Source organism: Anser cygnoides, chromosome 3, assembly GCF_040182565.1.
Source record: "Anser cygnoides isolate HZ-2024a breed goose chromosome 3, Taihu_goose_T2T_genome, whole genome shotgun sequence".
Taxonomy (NCBI): domain Eukaryota; kingdom Metazoa; phylum Chordata; class Aves; order Anseriformes; family Anatidae; genus Anser; species Anser cygnoides.
This window is the reverse complement of record NC_089875.1, coordinates 101,840,554-101,864,967: the sequence shown is the minus strand read 5'-3', so window position 1 is coordinate 101,864,967 and position 24,414 is coordinate 101,840,554. Positions and strand designations below refer to the sequence as shown.

At 39.5% G+C, this 24,414-nt stretch overlaps 1 protein-coding gene across 3 annotated transcripts in view; it reads left to right on the top strand.

The window, feature by feature from the left end:
* The first annotated feature begins 11,213 nt into the window (after nucleotides 1–11,213).
* The window catches only part of ALKAL2 (ALK and LTK ligand 2), a 44,254-nt gene continuing 31,053 nt past the window's right edge, over nucleotides 11,214–24,414 (top strand). The window contains exons 1-5 of one of the 3 annotated variants that reach the window (XM_066994849.1): nucleotides 11,214–11,372; nucleotides 11,970–12,304; nucleotides 14,802–14,855; nucleotides 14,964–15,044; nucleotides 17,543–17,608. In XM_066994849.1, the coding sequence (XP_066850950.1) occupies nucleotides 11,368–11,372; nucleotides 11,970–12,304; nucleotides 14,802–14,855; nucleotides 14,964–15,044; nucleotides 17,543–17,607 (540 nt within the window). In that variant the 5' untranslated portion in view covers nucleotides 11,214–11,367 and the 3' untranslated portion in view covers nucleotide 17,608. Of the gene's footprint in view, nucleotides 11,373–11,484; nucleotides 11,614–11,969; nucleotides 12,305–14,801; nucleotides 14,856–14,963; nucleotides 15,045–17,542; nucleotides 17,609–24,414 lie in introns of those variants that run through there. The other 2 variants (XM_048052512.2, XM_048052513.2) reach the window with 2 other exon arrangements.

Sequence of the window (24,414 nt, the reverse complement as noted above, 5' to 3'; positions counted from 1 at the left end):
GAATAGTCTTAATCTATTTAGCTGTTTCCTGTACAGAAGCTATTTCAAGTATCTGGTCACCTCTGTTAAACTTTTTCTGAACCTTCTTCAGTTCTAGTATATCTTTCTGCAATGAGGAAGGAGGATGCAACACAGCTGCAGATCAGCACCCTCCATGGAAAAGAAAGAAGCAGTTTCCATTTTGTTCTCTGTTGTGTTTGTTTGTTTGTTTGCTTGTTTTTTAATAGTTCTTAGCACTCAAAATCAGATAGTACTAAGATGACATTTTTACCAGAACTATGTAATTCCAGGATGTCATTCCATAAGAGCCATAAGAGTAGTAATCAGCTCAGAGTTCAATCTACTCTCTGTGTAAAATTTAGATTTACTTAATTTACAATTACTTAAATTTACAATTTAGTTAATATTGGATGTATCAATACTAAGTTTCATCTTCCATTATAGTCACCACTCATTTAGTCTCATAGTGCTCTTTTTTAATTTTTCATAGTAAGGCTTTCCTGATTAGCTTGGTATCAGTAAATGCCGTCACAGTTTCCAAGGAATGTCTCATCTGTGAAATCTGAAAATTACCAAAATCTCATCTGGAAATTACCAATCATAGCTCCAATCCCTGAAGAGCTCTACTTATAGCCTTCTTGCACTGTGAAAATTGACTCCTTAGTTGAATCTCTTGTTTTCTGCATTCTAGGCCATTATTTACCTATGCAAAGACTTTGGTTCTTATTGAAATTATTTATTATTATAATTATTATTATTATTTTATGTAGGAGCATTTTGAGAAAATTTGTTGACAAAATCAGCTAGATTTCCCTAGCACATGTTGAATCTTCCCAAAAAAAACACAACAAATTTGTAAGGCATGACTTTTCTTTACAAAACCTGTGTTAATAATATTGAAACAAAATGATAGGCAGCTAAAATCACCTGAAATATAGGAAAACTGATAACAATGGGGAAAAAAATCCATTTGTGGCACAGATAAGAGTGAGGAATTCTAATGCACTGCAAAAGAAATGAATCATAGCAATGAAACGGGCCTTTTAACTAGATATGAATTGTTAAATTATTAATAGTGTAGAAAAGGAACATTTATTCAATTAATACTTTTGCTCTGTCTTTAGAAGGAAGCCGGATAAGATACATGGATCACATAGGAATAAAGGAAAGATCTTACTTCAGTAGTAACTGAGAAAGATATTAGACAACATCAAAAACAGATAAATATCTTACAGGCTCATAAGATGTTTCCAGTAACACTTAATTGTTTGCTGAGGAAATATCTGGCCTCCTAATTTTAATTATTTTTTTTTTATTACAGTGACAATGAAACCATAGGAGACTGAAAACACCTTTTTTTTTGTCACCATTCATGATGAGGAAATGGAGTGATATGGATTGATTAGCCTAATTCTAGTAAATTAATAGAATTAAAATAAACAGTTAAAAGATGGGATTCTACTTAATGTAATTCAAAAAAGATTTTATAAAAAATAGGCTTTGTTGAACAAGATGAGATGGACTTTTAAACAATAGATTTTCTTGACAAAAGTAACCACACAGATATCATATTGTTAAGGAGTTAAATATGTGTTACTAGTATAAGAACTCAATGGTAACCTGTAGCAAAATGATAGAATGAATTGGCACTGGAGTTTACAAATGAGATATATCAAACTGTAAATCCAAAGACGGCACTGGTGATACTGTTACTGGCATGCTATGAACTCTTTTGATTTTTCCTATCGCAAAAGGACATTGGAAAAAAAATGGAAGAACCGCAGAAAAGAACAAAAATATTTTAAGGGCTGTAGAGAGTGTCAAAGGAAACATTTTAATCTAAATTGGAACAAGACAGGTAATCAGGGGTTCTTGCCTTGAAAAACATGAAAATCTATTAAAATGGGCAGGTAAGCACAATAATTTATCTCTGTTGTCTTCCATTAAGCTGTGAATAATCCACTGATGTCTGAATAGCTCATTGGGGCTGGCTTCAATAAGACTCTTTTATTAAGTACATGGATACTTCATCAACTGAGAGAAGTAGGATCTTCAAGGTTTACGTGGTTCCACTGAGTTAAAAATCACTTGAGTTTGATCTTCTGTATGTATTCCTTTTGGGTAAGATAAGAAAGAATCATGCAGTTTCCCTTTCATATCAAGAAAAATGAACCTGTTTTCCACATTACCTAGACCAACTAATCAGAGTATCTATTTGCACTGGGCACACATATGATCAATACTGGAATATTGTTTCTTTTTCAAGTATCCTGTAGAAAACTACCAGATCCACTTGACAGTCTCGTGGGATACACTGCTGGCAGATAACTATTCTGCTGTTGCCATCTCACCTCAAATACAGACTAAGAAGAATGAAATGAAAATGCTTATTTTTGCCATGAACATACAAACCAGAACTCTTTCTGATGTTTGTTTGTGTCCCAGTGTTTGGTAGTCAACTGCTCACCTAAAAGCAAGCTTCTGCAGAAATGTTTTACTTTTTATCAACCTCTGACAAATTGCAAACACATTTTCATAGTAGGTCCCACAAAACAGATTGCTTCAGTCAGTCAACTGAGGATTTCAGAGACATAACAGTCAATGTCAAAATTAAGTTTCTTGGCACAGTCAAGAGTTGCAGGACATCATGGAGCCAAGAACACAAAAACCTTAAGAAATTTAGTTAGATCCAAGCTTTAAAGATGTTGGAAAGCCTTTCAAGTCTTGGTTCATAAGACATTCTGTTCCAGATGTTCCTTGTGCTAGTCATTGTTCTGGGGAACTCCCAAGAGTGTTCCCATTTATGAATTAGATGGGTGCCTCATTTAATTATGGAAAAAATCATAGGATATGCCGTGATTTCCTTATTATCTTTATTATTTACTTTCCACCATCAATATATTTTTTTTTTTATGAGGCTGTCTTCAAACCAAAGGAAAGATGTTTTGAAATGTTTTCCAGAAAACTTTTTTTTTTGGAAAACTTTTCCAGGCAATGAAAGTTCCATCTAATGCCTAATCACAATTGCTTACTGTCAAAAGCCTTTTCCTTTGAGTACTGTCTTCTTGCTCCTCTAACAACTAGAAACCAACAAAGAAAAGGAAACAAATATCTCCATCTGAAATGACAATACTATTTTTTTTTCTCTAAAATTTTCCCTGTTTTTTTTTTTTTTTTTCTTCTTCACAAGGAATAATTGCAAAGGTCACATCTGCATTGGTCAAAACTAACCACAGAACATTCTCATTCTATGACAGCCCCTATTGGAAACATCTGACTGCATCTGCTGACAGAACAGAAACTATCAAAGTGGTATTTCCACCAAATCTGCACTGCAGAACAAGTATAAGAAGATGGGTGTAAACGTATCTATGTTCAGTACCTGACGACAGCAATAAAAGTCCACTTGCATTCCTTTCACAACAGAGGCAAATTCTTTGGCATACCAGAAAAAAATATATAGAATTTGCATACAAGAGAAATAATCTCTCAGTTGAATATTTTAATTGGAAATTAACTTTTTAAGACAAAAGATTTTTCCTTGTGGTATTTTTTTTCCTCTAAATCATTACAAAAATGCATAAAGACTTCCCCAGATGACACTGCGAACTGGAAAAGGTGAAAATGAATGCTTTCATTATCCAGGCTGAACTCCATGTAAAACCTAAATGAATAACATAAATAGTGAATCATCAGTTAGATTTTTGATGATAGTGAATAGGTAAAAATTCAGCAACATAACGCCTTTATGTGTGTAGTTTATATATATATTTTTTTTTTCACCTAGCTGCAATGCAAAAATAAAAACAAATTAAGAGAGAAGATGGTAGAAAAGACCTGTATAATGTGATTTTTGGAATATGAAACTTTAACACCAACAATTAAAACAACACATGCAAATTGAAGATTGGTTGCACTTTGTAATGAATGTCAAATCCAAGTAAATTTTAAGCTTCTGAACCATTTCGCATTACTGCCAAATTGTTCTGTGAGAACAATTTTTACAAACCTGGTCTTTTAGCTTAGAATTAGATTAAAATGTAGAAAATTATTATAATAACAATAATACAAATTCAAACCTATAGAACATTTCAAATGGTCCCAAAACAGTACTATTCTGTCACGTGTGAAAATTTCTCCATTAAAAAATAGACGTGAAAATTTTGGAGGGAAATCAGATGAGGAAAGAGGCTGAAGAGAGCAATTGCAGTAGTAAAATGTTGAGTAAATACAGTACAGCTTGTTGAAAATAATGTAATGTGAGGCAAGCTCATTTTCTGCCTTAGGAAAAAGACCATCTTTTCAAGGTCATACAATATTATATTTTTAATTTTTGTTTTCCCCCAGGCCACAACTAAAGATACTGGCTATTTTGGTCCATTGCCGTACATGATCTAAAAGATGTCATGCTCAAACAGACAATGTACAGAAGATGGAGGGGAAAAAAATCAGGAAAAATAAAGATATTTTTAGATCCTTTTTAATCCTGTTTTGCAACTAAGCTGATGTCACTGTGCTTCATCCTTATTTACATTGATTCTTTACTGCCTCCAGTGGAGGCTGTGTACAGCTGCCTGACTATATGGAACTATTTCTGAAGCAGCTTATGAGCTCCCAGATTCTGATGCTTGCTTTACTCCAGTTTAAGCCATGATGTAAAAAAGCTCCTGTAAGTTCTTCCAACTGGTAGGAGACCTGAAAGGGATGACTGGTTTGAAGCTGCCTGCATCCATCCTTGCAATACGGGCAGAACTCACGGACTGTGCCTACACTAGAAGACAAAGCCAAACACTACCAGGGAGGGCTCCTGGCACTGCAGTCCAGCTGTGTACACTGCTGGATTGCTGTAGCGGTCCCTGACATGTGGTTGTGACAACTCTCCCTATTGATTCTGTGGTAATGTTGGGAAGTTAGGCAGTCCAGGAAGTAATAAGTAGTTTGCATAAGGCTGTCCTCTCACAGGGAATAAAGATGGGTTGTGGCCTATCCTGTGCCAGCTGGCACTGTCTTTAGCAATGGTCTTGAGCACATTATATTTACTCCTACAAATGTAGCCTGTATATGCTAGGTCCTGGACTTCCTGCAGTTTGGCTGACTCACGATGTTTTCTTTCCTTCAGAGGACAGCAGTTTTCCACACAAGAAGAGACAATATTAACTCATGGGCTAGTAGAAAATTTCAAGTGGACTTGAAGTGATTCGGCACCTAAAGTGTGCAGAAAGGCTAGGAGTCAAAATCTTAAATCTTTAGATCATTCTTTATGCTCCTGTGCTGCTGCTGAATAAACTTTATGACTTTACCTGGAAGGCAGCTTTCTTCATTATGAAGCTGGTCACGAAGAGGCTACAGTGTACATTCCTATGTACACTTCCTATGCAACCAGTGTGCATTCCTACGGGGAATGCAATGATGGTTTCTGGAAGGACAGAACCACTGATTATTTTGTAGGACTGTGGTCTTAAAGAGTATGCTTGCCTACAAGCAGCCTCTAGACCATGATCTTGTTGACAGGCGTGCTCTACATCTGAACCACCAGTCACAGAGGCAGCTCAGAAATTGAGTAGCACATTTGCCTACTCATGATCCAAAAAAGGAAAAAAGGAGGAAAAAAGTACCATGGCTTTTAAAAGTTCTAGTTGTTTGTGCTTGGCATTCAGATGCTGATAATGAGTTGTATGTGAAATACCCTAGCATTGCCTAAGATGGTTTTGTTTTTCAGTGTAAATCTTTTCAGAAATGGTGCAAACACACATTGAGATAACATTCTCAAATTTCGGCTGTACTATCAAAATATGTTATCATTTATCACCAACGGCTCTACAAAACACACGTGATTCATTTGTCTGTTCAAGTTAAGATCTACTGTTGGGAATGAAGTCAGCAGCTACTCTGCCTCTAAAACTACTTTCTTACGTACACTGAAGCCGTCCTCTTTCCTTTTGTACAGAGATCAGAGCAGGCCAGCAAAAGTAATGCGTTCTATCACTAATGAGACATCAACTAGGGCTTTTACTCATACTCTTAATTTGATATGGAAAGGCAGTTTCTTGCAGCTGCAGCTATATAACTCTAAGTGAACAGATAGAAGTCAACAGTGAACACACATAAAGTAGGCTTACTGCTGCACAGTAGCTAGAGAATTGCCCATGGCCTAAAATATATGGTTTTGTTTGTTTGTTTGTTTTTAATGCAATTAACCTCCTGCTCTCTCTCAACTGTTTAAAAGTTAGGTATCTGGTGTATGTTAGTGTCCCGTCCCCCAATAGTCAATAGTCAATAGTCAAGAGAGGTTTGACATTCTTCTCTAGGGCACTCTGCAAACTAAAGTACCTCTGAAAAACTACATACATAATTCAGAGTGGTGGTCTCTGGACCTTGAGATTTCATGGGATACTTTGCACACAAAGAAAGGTGGCTTAAAAAGGTGAGACTATTCTCATAAGGTGAGACTATTCTCATAAGGCTTGAATTCCTCCTGATGGTTCAGTAGGATTTGCACTGATGCAGATTGTAAAACTGATTAAGATAATTTTGCAACTGTTTTAATGACTGTTGGCCAACACAGAGAGATCTTTAGCCTTGAATTTACACATAGAGAAAAGATATAGCCAGAAATCTGTTTGTGGTATTTTTTAAACTTTCTACCAAATATCAGGCTGACCCTGTTTGTAATATCACTAAAATATTTAGGAACTATGTCAAAGTTCTTCAGTTTTTGTTGCAGTGATGATTGATGGGATTTTAATCCGGTTGGCACTTGCATCAGGTAGGAAGTTGGGGAAAGCCCTTAATTACTCAATTGGCTTTAATGTCCTTAACATCTGTTGAAGTTTTTGTTCAAGTTATATATGTTCTCTGGCTGATTTTAGTGCTATAGGAATTCTTAATGCCTTGTCTTTACTCTCCCCAGCAGTCGTCATTGGGCATTGCTTCTGAGAGTTGGAGGCTCACAGTGATGACTGAGCCAGGAGGATAAATATTATTTTATCAGATGTACAATACGTTATACTGAAAACACATTATGCATTTTCACAGCTTGGAGAAGAGATTTTAGAAAGTATCATCTGTTGAATGCAATGTATATACTTTTCTGTACAGATTTTAAAACTAGCTATCATACATGTAGATTCCAAAGTAATGCTTACTTGCATACTATACTGACAGAAAAATACCACAGTGACACTGGCCAGAAAGAAAATCAGCTTGCCACCTGCCTGTGTAATTATTCTTTAATCACCAGATAGGATAAAGTTTCCTCAACAAGGAATTATTAACTTTTATATGGGATAAGCAGCTTAAATTATAAGCAGTATCTGTGACTATCAAATTCTCATTTTTATAAAGGATCTGGCAAATATTTTGGAAGTCCAGTTGCCATTTCAACCAGCAGATATCTACTCAATTAACTCAACAAAAATTGCCAGCCATCTCATTCCATTATATTTATCTCTGGATATATCTGGAGGATAGACATATAATCTGAAGATTAAATGATTAAATGTTGCTTTTATTTCATGAGGAGTGAGAAGTCTGCTTTAACCCAACAGTGTAACTTCAAATTTTAAGATTATTGTAAGTAGTTTTGATGTTTATGGAAAAAAAATGTATTTCAAAATCTTTTTTTGAGGTTCTGAGATCAATAAAAAGTAGCAAAAGGAACTTTTTCATAATCTAGTCATCTGAATGTCCATCGGAATTTTCTTCTAAGCATATGCTGTATTGGTTATGAGCCTGATGTAGACAATCAGCTTTGCTCTGCAATCACTTCAGAAAATGTTGCACTTGCTTTTATTAAATATAAATAGGAACCTTTATGTCTGTTATAATCAGCCAAAACAAGAGCATGCTTGAAACCGTAAAGCTCTTAGCATGAAAATTTCACCAGTCTTAGATGACAGAACCGAAGGGTACACATTTTCTTGTTTTCACGTACACTGTGTAAGTAAAAAAAGTCAAGATATCTTTTCTGTACTCTCTCAGCATGCCACAATAGAGTAGACATGGTAGAAACAGTGACTAATGTGTGTTATTTAACAAAGCTAAAATTCTGCTTGGCTTTTGCTCCAAATTCCAAATGTAGTGCCTCTGTTTCGTAACCAACCAAGGGAATGTGGGAACATTATACTGGTTAGATCTATCCACCAAGTACAGCATGTGATCTTTTAATTTGTGTATGCTTACTTCACAGGGTCCTTATTCTGAGGATCACAATGTGTATTTTAAAGATAGAGTATTAAATAATATTGTAGATGTATACATTTATAGATTTTGATTGCAGAGTAGACAACTAAATTTACATTCTGTAAAAATAAGCCAAAAAAAAAATCACATCAGGTGTTTTTAAATGAAATCTATCCCCCCCAGGACAAGCCAAAATACTGGCTGAATAACATTATGTCTATGATCTGCTCTCTCTGGTTCAGGTTGCTTTTTGAGACTTGGGTTTCATATCTCCGTCTCAACCTTCTTTCATGGAAAGCAAGCCAGTTTTTGTCCTGGCTGGGAAGGTGTGTTCATCTTTCATCTCTACCTGAAGGGATTAGAGCTTATATCTTGTAAATCCTGGAAGAACACTTTCTGCAGCAGAATGGCTGCTTAGTGTTGACAAGAGTCATGCTTCTGGGTATCCAGGGAGGAAATCCAAGATCTTTAATGGCAAACAGTGCACCTACTCACTCCAGAAGCCTCAGGAGTCAGACTGAAGGTGGGTGGAAGACATGAGGATCAGTTTTGGCAATATATATGCAGAACAGGAGCTTGGCAGCATTTAATTGCTTAGCGTTTAGGTAGTCAGCTTAGATTGAGAAATGTACTTAACAAAATGAAACCTGGTGGAACATTCAATTATCATTGCAAATCGATCAGTGTAAATTTCGCTTTACTGCACTGAAATCATGGGAACTATTACACGTATTTGTATTATTCAGTGCAAGCAGATTAAAACAGACCCTTGCCTCAGTTTCTGTATGCATAAAAAGACAGCAGACTGTTTAGTTATCTACTTCCTATCTCAGTTAATATTTCCATCGTGCTTTGAGTCTGTATAAATTAATTAAAAAAAGGAATATTCCTGAGAACTGGAATGAGGTTGTCTATGATAATTTGTTCTCAGCATGTTTTTGGCCCATGCCAGACATCCCTTTCTGAGACTCATGCTGAAGTTACCTCATAAAATGGATTGATGCATAGTTTTTGATACGTCCAGACTTTTCAGGAGGAAGAAAGCTATGTACACCTTATTCAGCAACTCACAAGTTTTTCCATGGCAGCTGGTCTCCGTGCCAGACATGGCAGACATGCCTTGGTACATCTAAATTACGAGGAACAATGTGATCTAAGAGTTGTGAGCTGAATGGTGCATAGCTGCTTGGTGCATACTTGAAATGCAAGATACTTCTTACTTACGATATGGTGACCAAAAATCACACAGAAAGTGTAATTTTAGGCCAGGGAGAATCTTTCATAGAATCACAGAATGGCTTGGGTTGGAAGGGACCTCAAAGATCATCTAGTTTCAACACCACCACCACCACGACCCCACCCCCCCCGCCATAGGTAGGGATGCCACCCACTAGTTCAGGTTGCCCAGGGACTTGTCCAACCTGGCTTTGAACACATCCAGGTATGGAGCATCCACAACTTCCCTGGGCAACCTGTGCCAGTGCCTCACCACCCTCTGAGTGAAGGATTTCCTCCTAACCTCTAATCTAAATTTCCCCTCTTTTAGTTTAAAGCCATTCCCCCTTGTCCTGTCAATATCCGCTTGAGCAAAGAGTCACTCTCTATCTTTTTTACAAGCCCCCTCTAAGTACTGAAAAGCCACAATGAGGTCTCCGCGGAGCCTTCTCCAGGCTGAACATCCCCAGCTCTCTCAGCCTTTCTTCACAGGAGAGGTGCTCCAGACCCTTGGTCACCTTCGTGGCCCTCCTCTGGACCCGCTCTAACAGCCCCACATCCTTCTCGTGCTGAAGGCGTTGAGCTGGCTCTCCAAACCTTCCTTTCAGCCCTGTACCTGCCTTTTCCCGACGAAGGAGACGAAGGTCTCCTTGAAGCATAACAGCAGAACACCAGCCTGCGCACTACCTGCCCAGCTTTCCACCTCGCCTGCCTCCATTAGGTGACCCCAGCACACAACCAGAGTCAATATTTGGCATGACTCGGCGTGCAAACATAACCACGCCACGCCGTGCCAATGCCAAGCGCCGAACCGCTCTCCCGAGCGCCAAGGCAGCACAGCGCCCAGCCGAAGGCAGGCTCCTGCACTCCTTTCCAAGCCGCTCTTGCTCGGTCTTGCCTCTGGGTGTCTTAAGCACGCCGCGGACGGCGGCCACGGCCGGGACACGGCGCTGGGGGGAGCCGGGGGCGGCCGGGGGGCTCCCCCCTCACGGCGGCGGGCTCCCGCCCCGCCGTTACGGCCGTTACGAGCCCCTCAGCGCCCGGTCCCTCAGGGCGGCCCCGCTCCCGCCCCGACCCCGTCTTGGAAAGCGCTCCCTCCGCGCCGTCCAACTTTATATTTGCCTTTATTTTCCTCCCCCGGCTGCCAAGGGAGAGGTTTATACACACAATCAGAGCAAATAGAAGGAGTTCAGCCGGATCGCGTTTCACCGGCAGCCCCCTTCCGAGGGGCTTAACGGGGGGGGGGGGGGGAGGAGAAGGAGCGAGCAGGGAGCGGCGGTGCCACGGCGGGACGGCTCCGGCTCCTACCGGGAGCTGCCTTCCTCCCTCCTTCTCCTCCTCCTCCACCTCCTCAGCCCACCCGGCTCTCCGGGGAGCGCTTCCAGGCAGCGCCGGTAGCCCCGGGAAGCCGCCGGGGGCTGCCCCTGCCAAGAAGAGGCGACGCGCACCGCCCGGACCCTCCCGCGGCCACCTCTCCGCCGCCTTCCCGCTCGGCGGCGGCCGAAAGCAGCCGTCCCCCGTTCCCTTCTCCGCCCCAACACCGCCCCTTCCCCGCCGCCGCCGGGGCCTCAGGTTCCCGGTAAACCGGGGCCGGGGACCCGCCCGGAGGGAGCCGCGCCAGGGCCATGAATATTTCAGCGCCTCCTCAGCGCGTTTCTAATTAAAGGCTGGGGCCCGGCGCTCCCCCCCCGCTCCCCTTTCCCCGTCTGCCCTCCTCCCGCTCACACACACACACTTGGGACCGGCTCCTTACGTCGGAGCGAGGAGAGGAGCGACCGAGCCCGGCCCGAGGGAGGGACGGGGGGGACCGGGGAGGGAGGGGAGAGGAGGGGGGGGGGGGGGGGGGGCTGTGCAGCAGCGACGCTCCCGAGGTTGCCAAGTGGACTTTTATTGTTTTCCACCCACTTCCAAGTCGATACTATCTGCCGTCTCATGTCCATCCTATAGCCTATATAAGCGGCTGCGCCGGCGATGGAGTAGGTGGCGGAGGGACGGGAGGGGGGCGGGCGGGCCGGCCGCCGACAACTCGGACTGTGCTGCTGCTGCTGCTGCTGCTGCTGCTCCCTCCTGCTCCTACTGCTCCTGCTCCTGCTCCTGCTCCCACTGCTCCTACTGCTCCTGCTGCTCCTGCTCCAGCTGCTGCTACTCCTGCTGCTGCTGCCCGGGGAGAGTGGCCCCCGCGGGGAAGACAGCTCGCCTTGCGGCACGGAGAGCCAGGTAACCCGGCCAGCAAGGGGCCGGCCGCCTCCCTCCTCCTCCTCCTCCTCCTGCTCCTTCCCCCCGTCCCGGAGCGCTGGCCCCGCAGGCAAAGTTGGCACGGGACAGAGAGGGGCGCCACGCGTGGGGCAGCCCTTGTGCGGCGGAGCCCCGCGGGGTGCGCCCGGCCAGGGTGGGAGCAAGGGGAAAACTTCGGGGAAAGTTGGACACCGCTCGGTTTGTCCCGGCTCGGCGGGGCTGCTCTGCCCCAGCAGACACCGAGCAGAGCTGGCTCGATGTCCCGGCCCCCCCGTGTTTCCCATTTCACCCCCTGTGTGCCTCCCCACCTGCAACCCACCCCCGTTTTTCTCTTGCAGCGGAATAGGAAGCCTCCCCCGCCGGCAGCGGATCGTTCCTTTTCATCTGCTCGCTCACCCTTTGGGTCAGGCTGCGATGAGCGGACTGAGGTCTCCTGGGCTGCTGGGGCTGGTGCTCTTAATGCTCTCGGCGGGATATTGCAAAGAGAAGAGCGACTCCGCAGATCTGAAGGACAGGCAAAGCCTCCTAAATCTTATCATGGAGATCATTCAGGAACTGAAAAGGTACCACCTGGAGAAGGACAGTGGAGTGCAGTACTTCTCCAAACACAACTATAACTTAGACCGAAGGGAAGTGGCAGACTACGGAGGGTACCAGGATGAGCAAAGAGTTGGTAAGTCACAGCCCCTGACTTGGGACAGCTTTCTCCTTCTGTAGGGTGCCTTGGGGAATCAGACATCACATCAGGTTACTAATTTTGTATCGAGGATCCACCGCCCAAAATACCTGCAGACACTCTCTGGTATCAGAAACTGACGCAGGCGGCAAATTTTGGAATAGAAAAACTCCATTCGCATCTCAGAGCCTTTTACTGTCTGGATAATGTACTCAGCTGAAAGTCTGACTTCCTGTGTGTTGGCTTTGAACAAAATCTATTAACAAGGGAAAGGAGTGAAATGGGCTGAGATCAAAGAAATAAGGGATGAAAATGCTCCTTCTCCTGGAAGTTTACCATTTTTTAAAATGTGCCTAGTTTAAGTGTTTCTTGGAAATGACCCTAGCGGTAATTCCCCTGCAGGACTCTACTATGCCCGTGCTCTTAGAGATACCGAGAAGTCTGTCCTAGAGCTCAGCTTCATTAAACTTTTCACCCTGCTTATTAGTGCTGCTAATAATTATTCTGGAGGGTAGCACCGTTGAAAAATACTAGGGAACTGAAATAGAGCACTCCTCTGTCACCACACGAGCTATGCATGCTCCGAGTCACTCCTTCAGTCATCATTCTACTCATCTGTAACCTCCAGTGAAAGCCCCCATGTGTTTGTAAGATGCTCGGGGCTGGATGTTCAGAGCAGTCATACCAAGCCACGCAGTGATGGATAGCTACAGCTCACTTTCACGATGTGCCTCTGTGCATCCTGCTCGAAGTTGACTTGCCTTCTCCTGCTGCCATGTCTCATTTAGTGATTCCTGTCACTCCCAAACCCCTGCAGCACTGCTGCCACTCCTCTTACCCCTCCCACTGAAGGGGACTTTCTGAATACTTTCCAGCAGATGCATACTCACCTTCTTCCAATCTGGCTTTCATTCTACTAGCGTGCTATTTGTTTTGCCTTTATTGATCTCATAAAGCTCCTTTGTACCTTTACTTCAGTTATTCATGTTCAAATATCCTCATGATTTGCATTTGTTGTTGATTGTCATGAAAATGTTACTTCCCCATCCAGATGATTAACGAATATACAGAGGAAGACAATTTTGTTCCATTTAAGCTCAGCACAGTGAGAACATTTTGTTTTGTAAATGTTGAAAAGTTAAAGAGGCCAGATGAAGCAGTGAACTCTAATCCGCACAACTCTAAATTTCAGCTAGAAACATTGGCATGGTTCTTGGCCATCCGACATCAGCACATTGGTGCAAAACATCTGGCTTGTATTCATCAGTTATCTATGTAAATATAAAACCACTTCAGAGCAGAATAGTTGGTACTGGTGTCATTGACTCCTAAGCAGAATTTTACATTTTATTCTTATAATGGAGTTATTCCCAGCAACTCTGAAAAGGAACTATTGCTTAAAGTTCTTTGTCTCAGTTTTGGCATCACTTTCCCAGTGAGCCTGTCCCCTGGGAAATTTCTGAGTGAAGCATGTGTGTTTTTAATGCTCTTCGTGACATAATTAGGTCAAATACCATAAGGTCAATTTTACTTAAACTGACTAAAGTTAGAAGTAAATGAAGAATGACTTTCGAGAAGTGTCTAACCTCACAAGTGAATCAGATCTGGATGGAAATGTTCTCTGCTTTATATCTGATAAGAGGTGCCAGGGGAATGAAAAAGGCTGCTCAGGCATTTATGGTCAAATAAATAAAGCACCATGTAGTGTATCATACACAATCAGCGCTAGGCTATCAGCATAGAGTTCGTAACAGAAAGCAATCAAAGATAGCTGTAAATCAGGAAGACACAGGGAAGGGTTAGGGCTAAAATGGATTTCAGTAAACCAGTTTCATTTTGCCATCTGCTGAACACAAAACGCGAGGTGGTAAACCACAAATATAGGGAGCCAGAAGAGAGCAATTTGCTTGGGATCATTTCCTGTGAATTTTATTTACTGCCAGAGGGAGAAGAAAAAAAAAGATTCCTGTAAGTAGATCAATCCAGTTTCACGATTACAGCAGGACAGTGCTTGTACAAACATACCTCTGACAAAAGAATGGATATGGTTGCGTAAGAGAATTAGAAGACAAGGCACAAAACCAAACTTGAATGTATCTTTGGATCTTTACCAGTAGTGGGAGGAGTCATTTCCAAGCAACTGTAAACTAAAACGTTGTAAAGAAATTAAACCTAGGTAAACGTGACAATGTAATTTATAGAGAGCTAAAATCTGATTCTTAGTTATCAGACTACGTCATTAATAACTGCACACCTAAGAGACACTTCTTGTTTCATCCGCACACTGTGTTTCATGGTGCATTTTACAGTGGCTTCATATGTAAAACAAGAGCTTGCAATTTGGCCTATTGTATGCAAATGAGTTCTGACCACTGTGCAACTGTCAGGAGGTAGCAGTGATGTCTGCTGGTCAGAATTTATTCCTTTTTCTCATGCTGTGCCTGGCAAGCACAGTTCCTACAGCAGAGTGACTATGCTTTTTTCTGTCCAACAGAAATAGTTCCCAGAGATCTGAGGATGAAAGACAAGTTTTTAAAGCACTTAACAGGTATGTCTTAACTTTGTGTTGGTATCCATTATGTCGCGTACATACCATAAGCTGTACTTTTTCCTGTAAGCTGCCCTGATTCTAAGTTATTTTTTCCTTCTATTTCAGGTCCACTCTACTTTAGCCCAAAATGTAGTAAACACTTTCATCGGCTTTATCACAATACAAGGGACTGCACCATCCCAGCATGTAAGTGCCAAAACCAAAGGCTAACTTTCATAAAACAACAGAAAACTCTGAAGTAGAGTAGCTCTGTGGGATACCAGTTGTGATACAATGTTAGAGTATATTTCTTGCAGTGCAGAGTCTGTAGTGCTCTGCAGCATGTTTGCTGAAACTGCATTAGCATAACAGTGAGGGAAATGGCAACACAACATTTTCACTGCAAACAGACTGCATAGAATGACTGTAAACACTGGTTACTTAGTTATTTATGCATGTGCCTTTTTTGTTCGAAATCAAAGGTGTTTGTTCTTCATAGGAACATGTGACTTCTTTCCCAAACCTATCATACTTAACTTACAGTGCTGTAAATTCAAAATAGGATCAGAAATTCAGTAGGGGCTATTTCCTGTTCATTACGTATGGAGAACATATAATAGCTGGCACAGGTTGTCCAGAGTGGCTGTGGAGTCTCCCTCCTTGGAGATCTCCATAAGACTCTAGGACATGGTCCTGGGCAGCCTGCTCTGGGTGGCCCTGCTTGAGCAGGGGTTGGACCCTGGGTTGGATTGCAAATCCATATTACGTTATCTCATCAGTACTGGCAGCACAGATTGTTTTTTTTTTTGTTGTTGTTTTTTTTAAAATCTGAAATCGACATTTATCACTCAGGAGATGTGATTCTAGATTCATACCAAGGTGGACCTGTTGAGTAAGAAGATGCTATTTTGGTGCAGCTTTTCAGAATGGAAGCACACTTTATTTTACTTTTCTAAGGTCAACCAGTTGGGTCAGTAGCAGAGCTGGGAATAGAAACAGGAGTTCCTGATTCCAAGTTTCAAGTATTAATAAATATTTCAGCCAAATATATTTTAAAGGCATATTTGGTAAGACCTGCAGACTCTTCATATTCATAATTCTTCATATTAGGACTACCTTGGAAAGATAAAGATTTAGAGATAATGGCTAACCAGATCACGTTCAGTTTACATGGATGGTGATGGATTTGTTAATAAGAAGTGTGTTTTAAATAAGCACATGGGCATATTACCTTTTTCATAAGGATCACATCACAAACATCATTTGACTCAGCACTAACAAGTACTTCAACCTGTGAAGATAAGTTGGCCTCTAAGTCTGAATTAGCCTTGTCCTTCTGACAGCTGACATACCCACCAGCATAATGTCTGGATAATGGAGGATAATTTGTACAAATGGCAATTATAGCATACCTATGCTGTGAGTTAACAATTGTTAACATCGCACCTCTAGGAAACCTAAGACGTAGTTACCCATTAATGGAAATAATGCCTAAAAAAATAAACATCAGCCACTGGACTGGACTGACTAGCATCTTAAAGTAACTTTCTTCTACAAACATGAAGTAAAAAACCTCCTTTAATTCTACATGCACAGTATGATGTTACTTTTTGATAATACTTTTGATGATACTTTTTGATATCCTGACTTCCGTTTAAAGTTACTGTTTATTCTATGTTGTAATTCAAAGGCAAGACAATAAAGAAATTAAAAGCATCTGTGATGCTGCCACAAGGTGGGAGGAACAAGTACAAAAGTATTTTGTTGGCATATCTTCTTAGTAGCACAGTCACCTAACAGCTACTTTAGTCTCCTGCCTGTATGTGACCAACTTTCACATAATTTGCTTTACATTGGCCATGTTGGGGGGGGGGGGGGGGGCAAAAAAACCAATTTGATTGATTTTGCAGATTTGCATTGGTTCTGTTCATCATTACACAGCTCCTTATTATTAATGCATCAAAATAAATAGATAAATAAATAAGGTACCTAAAACAAGAACTACCGACAATAGACCTACTGTGGAAAAAAAAAATTACCAGTTTCAAGATGGAACTTGATACAGTTATGAATGAATTTATATTATGTGGTTGCTAATGGGCAACATTCCTATGAATATATAGAAAACACCAACAAATGCAGGTGATGTTATTCTACACTGATATAACACAATGTATACAACATGTTTCTATCAGAGACCTTATTTGTCTAGTTTTACAATTTTTCCAGGAAGAAAAGTTAATGTAAAATATTGCAACTCCCCAATAAGTTGACATACTTGCTCACTGATGGCTGGATTTCAAAGATGGATGAGCACTACTTATTCATCCTCTAGCATGGAAATACAACACTCACATATTTAGACCCCCACATGTAAGCACATACACAGATGGGTACATGTTTATACATACATACACTTGGAATGCTTACAAGCACATTCATGCTATTTATTTATAGATATTAAGCATGCAGAAATACCATGCATACAATTATGTGTGCCTTTAGACATAGCTCTCATTACGGAGTTTTTACACACTGCTTTTCTAAGTCTAAGGAACTGACTTCTATATTGTTGCAAACTAAGATGTTCATTTAACTTAATCATGACAATAATTTGCACATCTTTATCAATTTTGATTTTTAAAAGCAAAAGTTTTTTACTTTATTAATGTCTATATTTATGCTTTTTTTTTTTTTCCTGACAGACTACAAAAGATGTGCCAGGCTTCTTACTCGGTTGGCAGTAAGCCCAATGTGCATGGAAGGATAAGGTAAGCTTTTTGATAGTAATAATGACATTATACTGCATAGCAAAGCTGTGGATTTTGTTTCATACATGAAAACTCATAATAAAAATAGTTTTTTTGGCTAAGATATTCCTCTTTCAGAGTATTTGCAGTAACTGGCTTAATCTGGCAAATAGTGGCAATAAATAAAGGCTACCCCCTACTGGAAGTCATTATATAAAAGTCCATGTGCATCAGCTGTGAATTATTCATAGAATTATACAGTTACCAGCTAGTGAATTTGTTGTTATAGAACAAAAGACAACAGCTGTAGCTTATTTTTTCAAGAGTTGACTCAGTATACAATTGTTTATATTGGTAGTGGCAGCCCTTTTATGTGTGCAGCTGTAGATCTCTGGTGTACATTTCAGTAAAAGTTAATATACATGTAGCTATACACATGACAGCTTTATACATGCAGATAGGTTGCAGGTGCTTTTATGGTACTTAAAATGTATTAGTAGCATTGACAAACTAACTTTAAGCTGTCCAGATTTCTAGGGATTTTCATTGTGTACACTATGTCTACGTACACTTCTATGTATGGGTTATTCCCTCCCTTTTTGCTTAGATGTACCTCTAATTCTTAGTACTTTGAGAATCTCAACATGTACCAAAAAAAAAAAGTTCTTCCAAACGAACTGAATTTCTAGAAAACTGACACACAAGAATACAAAAGAACTAATTTAAATTCTGTCCTCAGCCTTTACCCGAGACAGAAATGTGACCTCTGACAAAGGGATAAGTAATAACCCATACAGACATTTCAATAACAAGTGCTATCAAAGGTATTTTAACTCTGTGACAAGATACACATCTTGTGGAGAAAAAAAAAAAAAAGCATTAAGGCTTAAGCATCTTAGTTGAGTTTGTAAAGCACGGAAACTGTTTTGCATGGCATTCTCACAAGCAAGCTAGTGAGATGCAATCAAGATACATGCAAAAATGGTTGGAAAATATTGAAGTTATCAGTGCTTCAGTGTCAAACTGAAAAGTTGTATTGAGCATAGTCACGCAGCTACATTATGGGTATGGTATTGGTCAATACTTTAATTTGCATGGTAGAAGTCAGTATATTTATGGATGACAGTGGTGTAGGAGAGGCAACCATGAAGGAGTACATCACTGAAATTTAAAATAATCTTGGAAATGTAGCTGAATAGTCTAAAAACAGGATAAAACATAAGGGGAAAGCAGAATTACGAAGCCATGTAGGAGTAATATATATGCAGAAATATATGGCAAGTTGTGAAATGCTAGATAGATAGTTCTGTAGAAACTGCAGGAATTATGGTAGACTCATGTTTAGTTTGTGATCCACTATGTCACACTTGAAAAAAAGACAAACTGGAATTTATAAATAGAAACATTGTTTATAAAACGTGAAATAATCACTGTTGCTGGTAGAATACAGCATTTAATTGAGGACCCCACACTTGAAGACATATGGGTGTTTCTTGGTTGCTCTGAAGAAGAGCAAAATGGATGACTAAAGAAAACACAATTTACACGAACTAAAAGGAATTAGGATTATTTAGTCTAAAGGACAGATGAGTATGGGAAAACACAACTGAGCTACTTGACTTCATAAAAGGTGGCCACAAGCCATTCTTTTTATCCAGTGTGGATAAATAAGATTTAATTTGTTTAAATTTGCAATGCGAGGATTCCAGACGTTAGAAAAGACTTTTCTAATGGCCAGGGCAGAGATCATATATTAAATCATTAGATACCATTCAGCATTCTGACTTTATGCTAAACTCCTCAACGTACTTTTAAGTATTTTCTGCAGGACTTCCTAAAATAGACCTAGACTAGCCCAGCTTCAAGTCAAAAAGTTTCTAAGGTCCACTGACTGTTACATTACTTGTTGTCATCAACTTAAATACGCAGCCATTGAGAGGAATCTTTTATTCATACATCTTGTGTTCAGGGATGGAATCATGGAAACAACTGCAGTAAGACAAATAAAAGCTAGTAAATAAGTAAATCCTCTGATCTAACTAAGAGGAATTCCAGGATTTAACCTTTCAATTCAAAGAAAGCAAGGAATGAATTTGATAATGATATTCACCTGTGAAAGGTAGGTGAGTAGTGTATTACCAATACTAATACATCAGAGTAGGGAGATCTTTTCTCTCTTTCCTTTGAAAATTTTATCTATCATTGCACCTTATCACAAAAGCACAAACTTGTAAATATGAAGGAACAGTGACTAAAGTAGTTCTCATCTCAAGCTGGTAGTCTATTAAAAAAAAAAAATCCATCTTATTTTGCCAAAGAACTCCTTTACTCAACTAACTGGCATGTCTGAAGGTCTCCACAAGCCAAAGGTCCAAACCATTAACAGTATCAGCACTCTTAAGCAACGTTTACTAAAAGAATAGCCTTTCCTCCTACACCACATATGCCCTGAGACCCCCACTGAAGTCCCCATAAAATTAAGCATCTTTCCTACCCAAACCTTTTCCAGTGGATCCAGTGGATTTCCACAATTTTGTGTGGGTAAGACATCCACTCACACAGAGAAGTACAACGCAGGCTTCATTTGTTTTCATCTCATGGACAGTGGTAGAAAAATGTAGGTTTTTGGTTTGGTTTTGTATTTTTCACTTATCAGTCCACTTTTTCTCCACGGAGCAGATACTTATCATTGTCCAAGGTCTTTTCAAGGGGTTTTAAAGTTTTGAGCATAGTACCAATTGCACATGGCAAAACTAAATTTCAAAACCATTTCTTGCTTAAGATGGCTCTCTAGTATAAGAAGAGGTTGCTTTATTTAATAGCCTGGCAATAGCTAAACATTTGTGGTTTCTGCTATAAAGCTACAAGTTAATATCTATTCTAAAGCTCAGAGTAATTCCTGAATAGTAGAGAACAAAATTTTATTGTGATACTACAAAAGTGAATACTTCCTTGTGATTCCCCCAAAGCCTGAATTCACAAGCAGAATTTGACTGTTTATATTAATTGTAATGACACATTTAAACATCTTTTAAAATTATGACACATTTCATGTTGTTGTTTTACTCCCTCCCAACTTCTGCTGAGATTTACATAGAAATGCTGTCAAGATAAAATCTTAAGTAAGATATCACCCAGGGATTATTCATAGAGGAAAGAAAAACACCACATTTGTGCTTTTTTCTTACTTATTTGAATAGTGTTATTGCCTATGAAGTATGTTAAGTATTTAAAAATAATGGAACCATGAATATGTATTGCTTTTATTTAACAAAACTCTTGAACCTATGGTTAATTTATGCTGAAGCTAAATACACTACTAACTCAAGTTTATATGCCAAGAATAAGGAGTAGAAATTAGGCTAGAGATTTACGATGTTTTCTTCAAAATATATCTACAGATAGGGTTCAGCAAAAAATAGTTAATCTTTTTCTTTCAAAAAGATAAGAAGATTTCATTGTTCTTGGTAGTTTTTATCCTGCGTTCAGATATGGAGTCCCACTCATTTTTATACTTTAGCATTTGTTGTTGCTAACCAAGGTATATTGGATCAATCAGTGATCTGATAACATAAGTTATTGGATCAATCAGTGATCTGATATCGTAAGTTAGTAGAAGAATACATTCTTAATTGTCGATGCCTACCTTTTTTGTTCCAACAGAATTAGACTTTCTATTTTGCTCAACTTTGTTGAAGGCTTATGATTGGGATGGGTTATAAGAAGAATAATTGCTGTTTGATACTTTGGCAAATTGGTAGTTTGGGCACATTTTTAAGATCCATGGACATCTGCCTATGTTTAGAGATTAATGTGGGAGGAAAAGAAGTAAAACCAAAAAAGGGCAGATTCGTTTTTGATTTGTTCTGACAATGAGTTTTGGACTATCACAGTTTAAAACACAGTTTTTAAACTCAGTGCTAAGATCAAATAAGAAAATAAGATATGAAAGCAGGAATTGGGCATCTATTATCACAGTGCATACTTAAGCCAGGTGGGGGGGGGGGGTAGGTGTGTTAATTACAATGTGTCTTGTGAGGCATTCACTTTCTCTCATTTATTGTACATACATATAACTAGGCTCCCTTTTCTGTCTCCTTTTTAGGGTGTAATTTCAAATTTGCTTCCCCCAAACACCTGAGCAATGCAGGGGCAATTTTACACGTTCAGACTGCATCAGTCAATCCAGAATAGCATGTCTATATTAACACAGCACTCAGTAGTCCCTTTTTCCAACAGGCAATCCAGACCATCTTTCCAGCTTGCCACTAGTGCCACCTCTAACTAGTTTTATTCTGCAACACTTCTCCTTCCTCTGCTCAACACAACTATCCCAGTCTGTCCTCCATACTATTTGTTCTCTCCTTCAGACTCATTTTTCTCCAACTTCCCTAACAGCTCCTATACTTCTTGCTTTCTTTGTCCCTCCCCATGCAGGTACACCCAACAACCATCGTGTTGTCCAAAACGAAGGTTAATGAATGTCAGGAACAAGATTCCTGAGTATTCCCCTAAAGTTCCCACTGAACATCTTGTATAGTTGCTGTTACAAACAGTGATCCAACTGGAAATCTAGCCTCCCTGGCACCATTTGTCACAATCACGTTGGCTTCAGTCAGATTTTACTATTTTTGTTTGAAAGCCACAGGTGCTACTGTTGGGACCTCCCTTTTCCATCAGTAGGCGTTTGCTACAGACCAGTAGTGATCTCACAACATATTCTTAAAACCTCCTGGTACAATAAGGATCTAACTATACATAAATACTTGTGTGTAAGTATACTTTTTTTTTTTGAGTTTCTGCAGTTATTTCAAATGAAGATAAAACTAGTGATACAATTTTAAACTAATAAATAGATGCCTAGTGCAAGTAGTAGGAGTCTCAGACTAAGGTGAGGAAGGGAGCTTTAATACAAGAAGTACGTGAAAAATCTACGTTACTTCTTCCCCAGAGGAAAACACAACAACAACAAACACGTAACTAGCAATATTTAAAATAAAACAATAGAATCAATGTTTCTTGTTTAATAAGGCCATGATAGGGCAAGAATAAATACATATACATATGAAGGTCAAAGATTCTCTATAAAATTCCTAATAAGCTAAAGCATACTGATAACTGAAGTGTCATTTGAAAAATCTGTGTAAACTTTTTAAGATGTGTTAACCATACTAGTAATGTACGTTAAGAAAACTGAAAGGACAATATAAATTTGGAAATTTTAAATATAAAAGGAGAAAACTGAAATATCACACAAAACATCCCATTCCCATAATCCACATTCTATATTAACTATTTCAAACAATCTTTAAACCAATATATTGTTTGGACTCCTACTTAAGTTTTACTTCAAATGTTTTCTAATTGAAAGCCTTTAATTGCTTTCTCTTAATTTCTTATTCAGACTAAGACCAAGTGCACTCAAGAAATGTCAGACATTTTAATTTCTTAAAAGAAGCGAACATGGGATTAAGATGTGGGTTCTGCGTGTTACCAAGTGAAAGCAGACCCTTTTTTTCTAGAAAGCATACGTTGATCCATCGTATACAACTTCCCACGACATACTCAGTCATGTCGGCTTGGTGACACGAAATAGTTCCCAAGGTAACTCAGTTAAGACTTTATCAGAACCACTGTTCTGAATTAAACAGCAAGTGTACGTGGTTACTAGTGTGGTGTAATTCAGCTTTGTAATAGGCAGTTCAGAGTTTTAGCTACTAGGGGAACTTCTGTGGCTAGTACCAGATGTAACATTATCAGCTTTATCTTCGCTGTATAGATCTCTGAGATCTGATGCTCACATTGGAGCAGATGTCCACCTGGGCATTCACTGCTGGGAAATGAAAAGGAATTTCTGATGTTAGCATATGGAAATTCTGCTACAGAATCCTACTAGCACAGTGTTTTTAAAGTTTACATTGATATTTAAAACACTAACTTCCTCTCTTGGATAGCTTTTTCTTATAATTTATTATCATCATGCGCAGATAATGACTAGAACCAAATTTGGAAAGCTGTAATATGTCTTTATAGTATCTTTCATTTGTGCTTTTTAAAACTGGAACAACTGTATCATTCAGATGGTTTCAGCTAACATTACTGCTTGGGTGTTTCATTTCTTTTTTTTTTTATTATTATTATTTTTTTTAAGGGGGGCGGGCGGAGTGGGGGTGTTGTTTTTCCTTGCATTAACAAAGGAAAAGATATAATTTAATTAAAGAAAAAGGAGTTGTATGACTGTCTATGTTCCCAATAGATATATTGCTGTCAAGTAGCATTCAGGATCTCCACTAAGAATGCTACCTACCATCCTTCAGCTAAATTTCAGTCAATTTTCCTAGACTAATGCGTAACACAGACTATACAAAATTAAAAAAAAAAAAAAAGTACAACAATAGATCAATTCATGCTCAAAACCTAGGGTCTTTTCATGGGTACTGCAAATGTCAGGGATTTAGAAAACTGCAAACTACCTGAGCACTGAGAATCTAGGACCAACGGCCTTTGATCAGGTAGCCATACAACAGCAGGTATAGATGAGACAACAAGTAAGCATACTATGCAAGTTCAACCACTGCCATTTTTTCCAACCTCAGTAAGCTGAATACTCCCCTTACTATTAGTAATGAACAAACTATTTACTAAATTTTCTGTTTAACTTGTCAGTTGTACCACACTGTAATCAGACTAAAAGCATGTTAATTTGTTTTTAAACATCACTTTTCGGCTTCAATAAAGCACAGTATGGGTACACATACAGAAAGTAAACTAGATAAAAATGTAAGACAGAAAAATTGTATCAGTTTCCCCTCTAAGGCAAGGACATA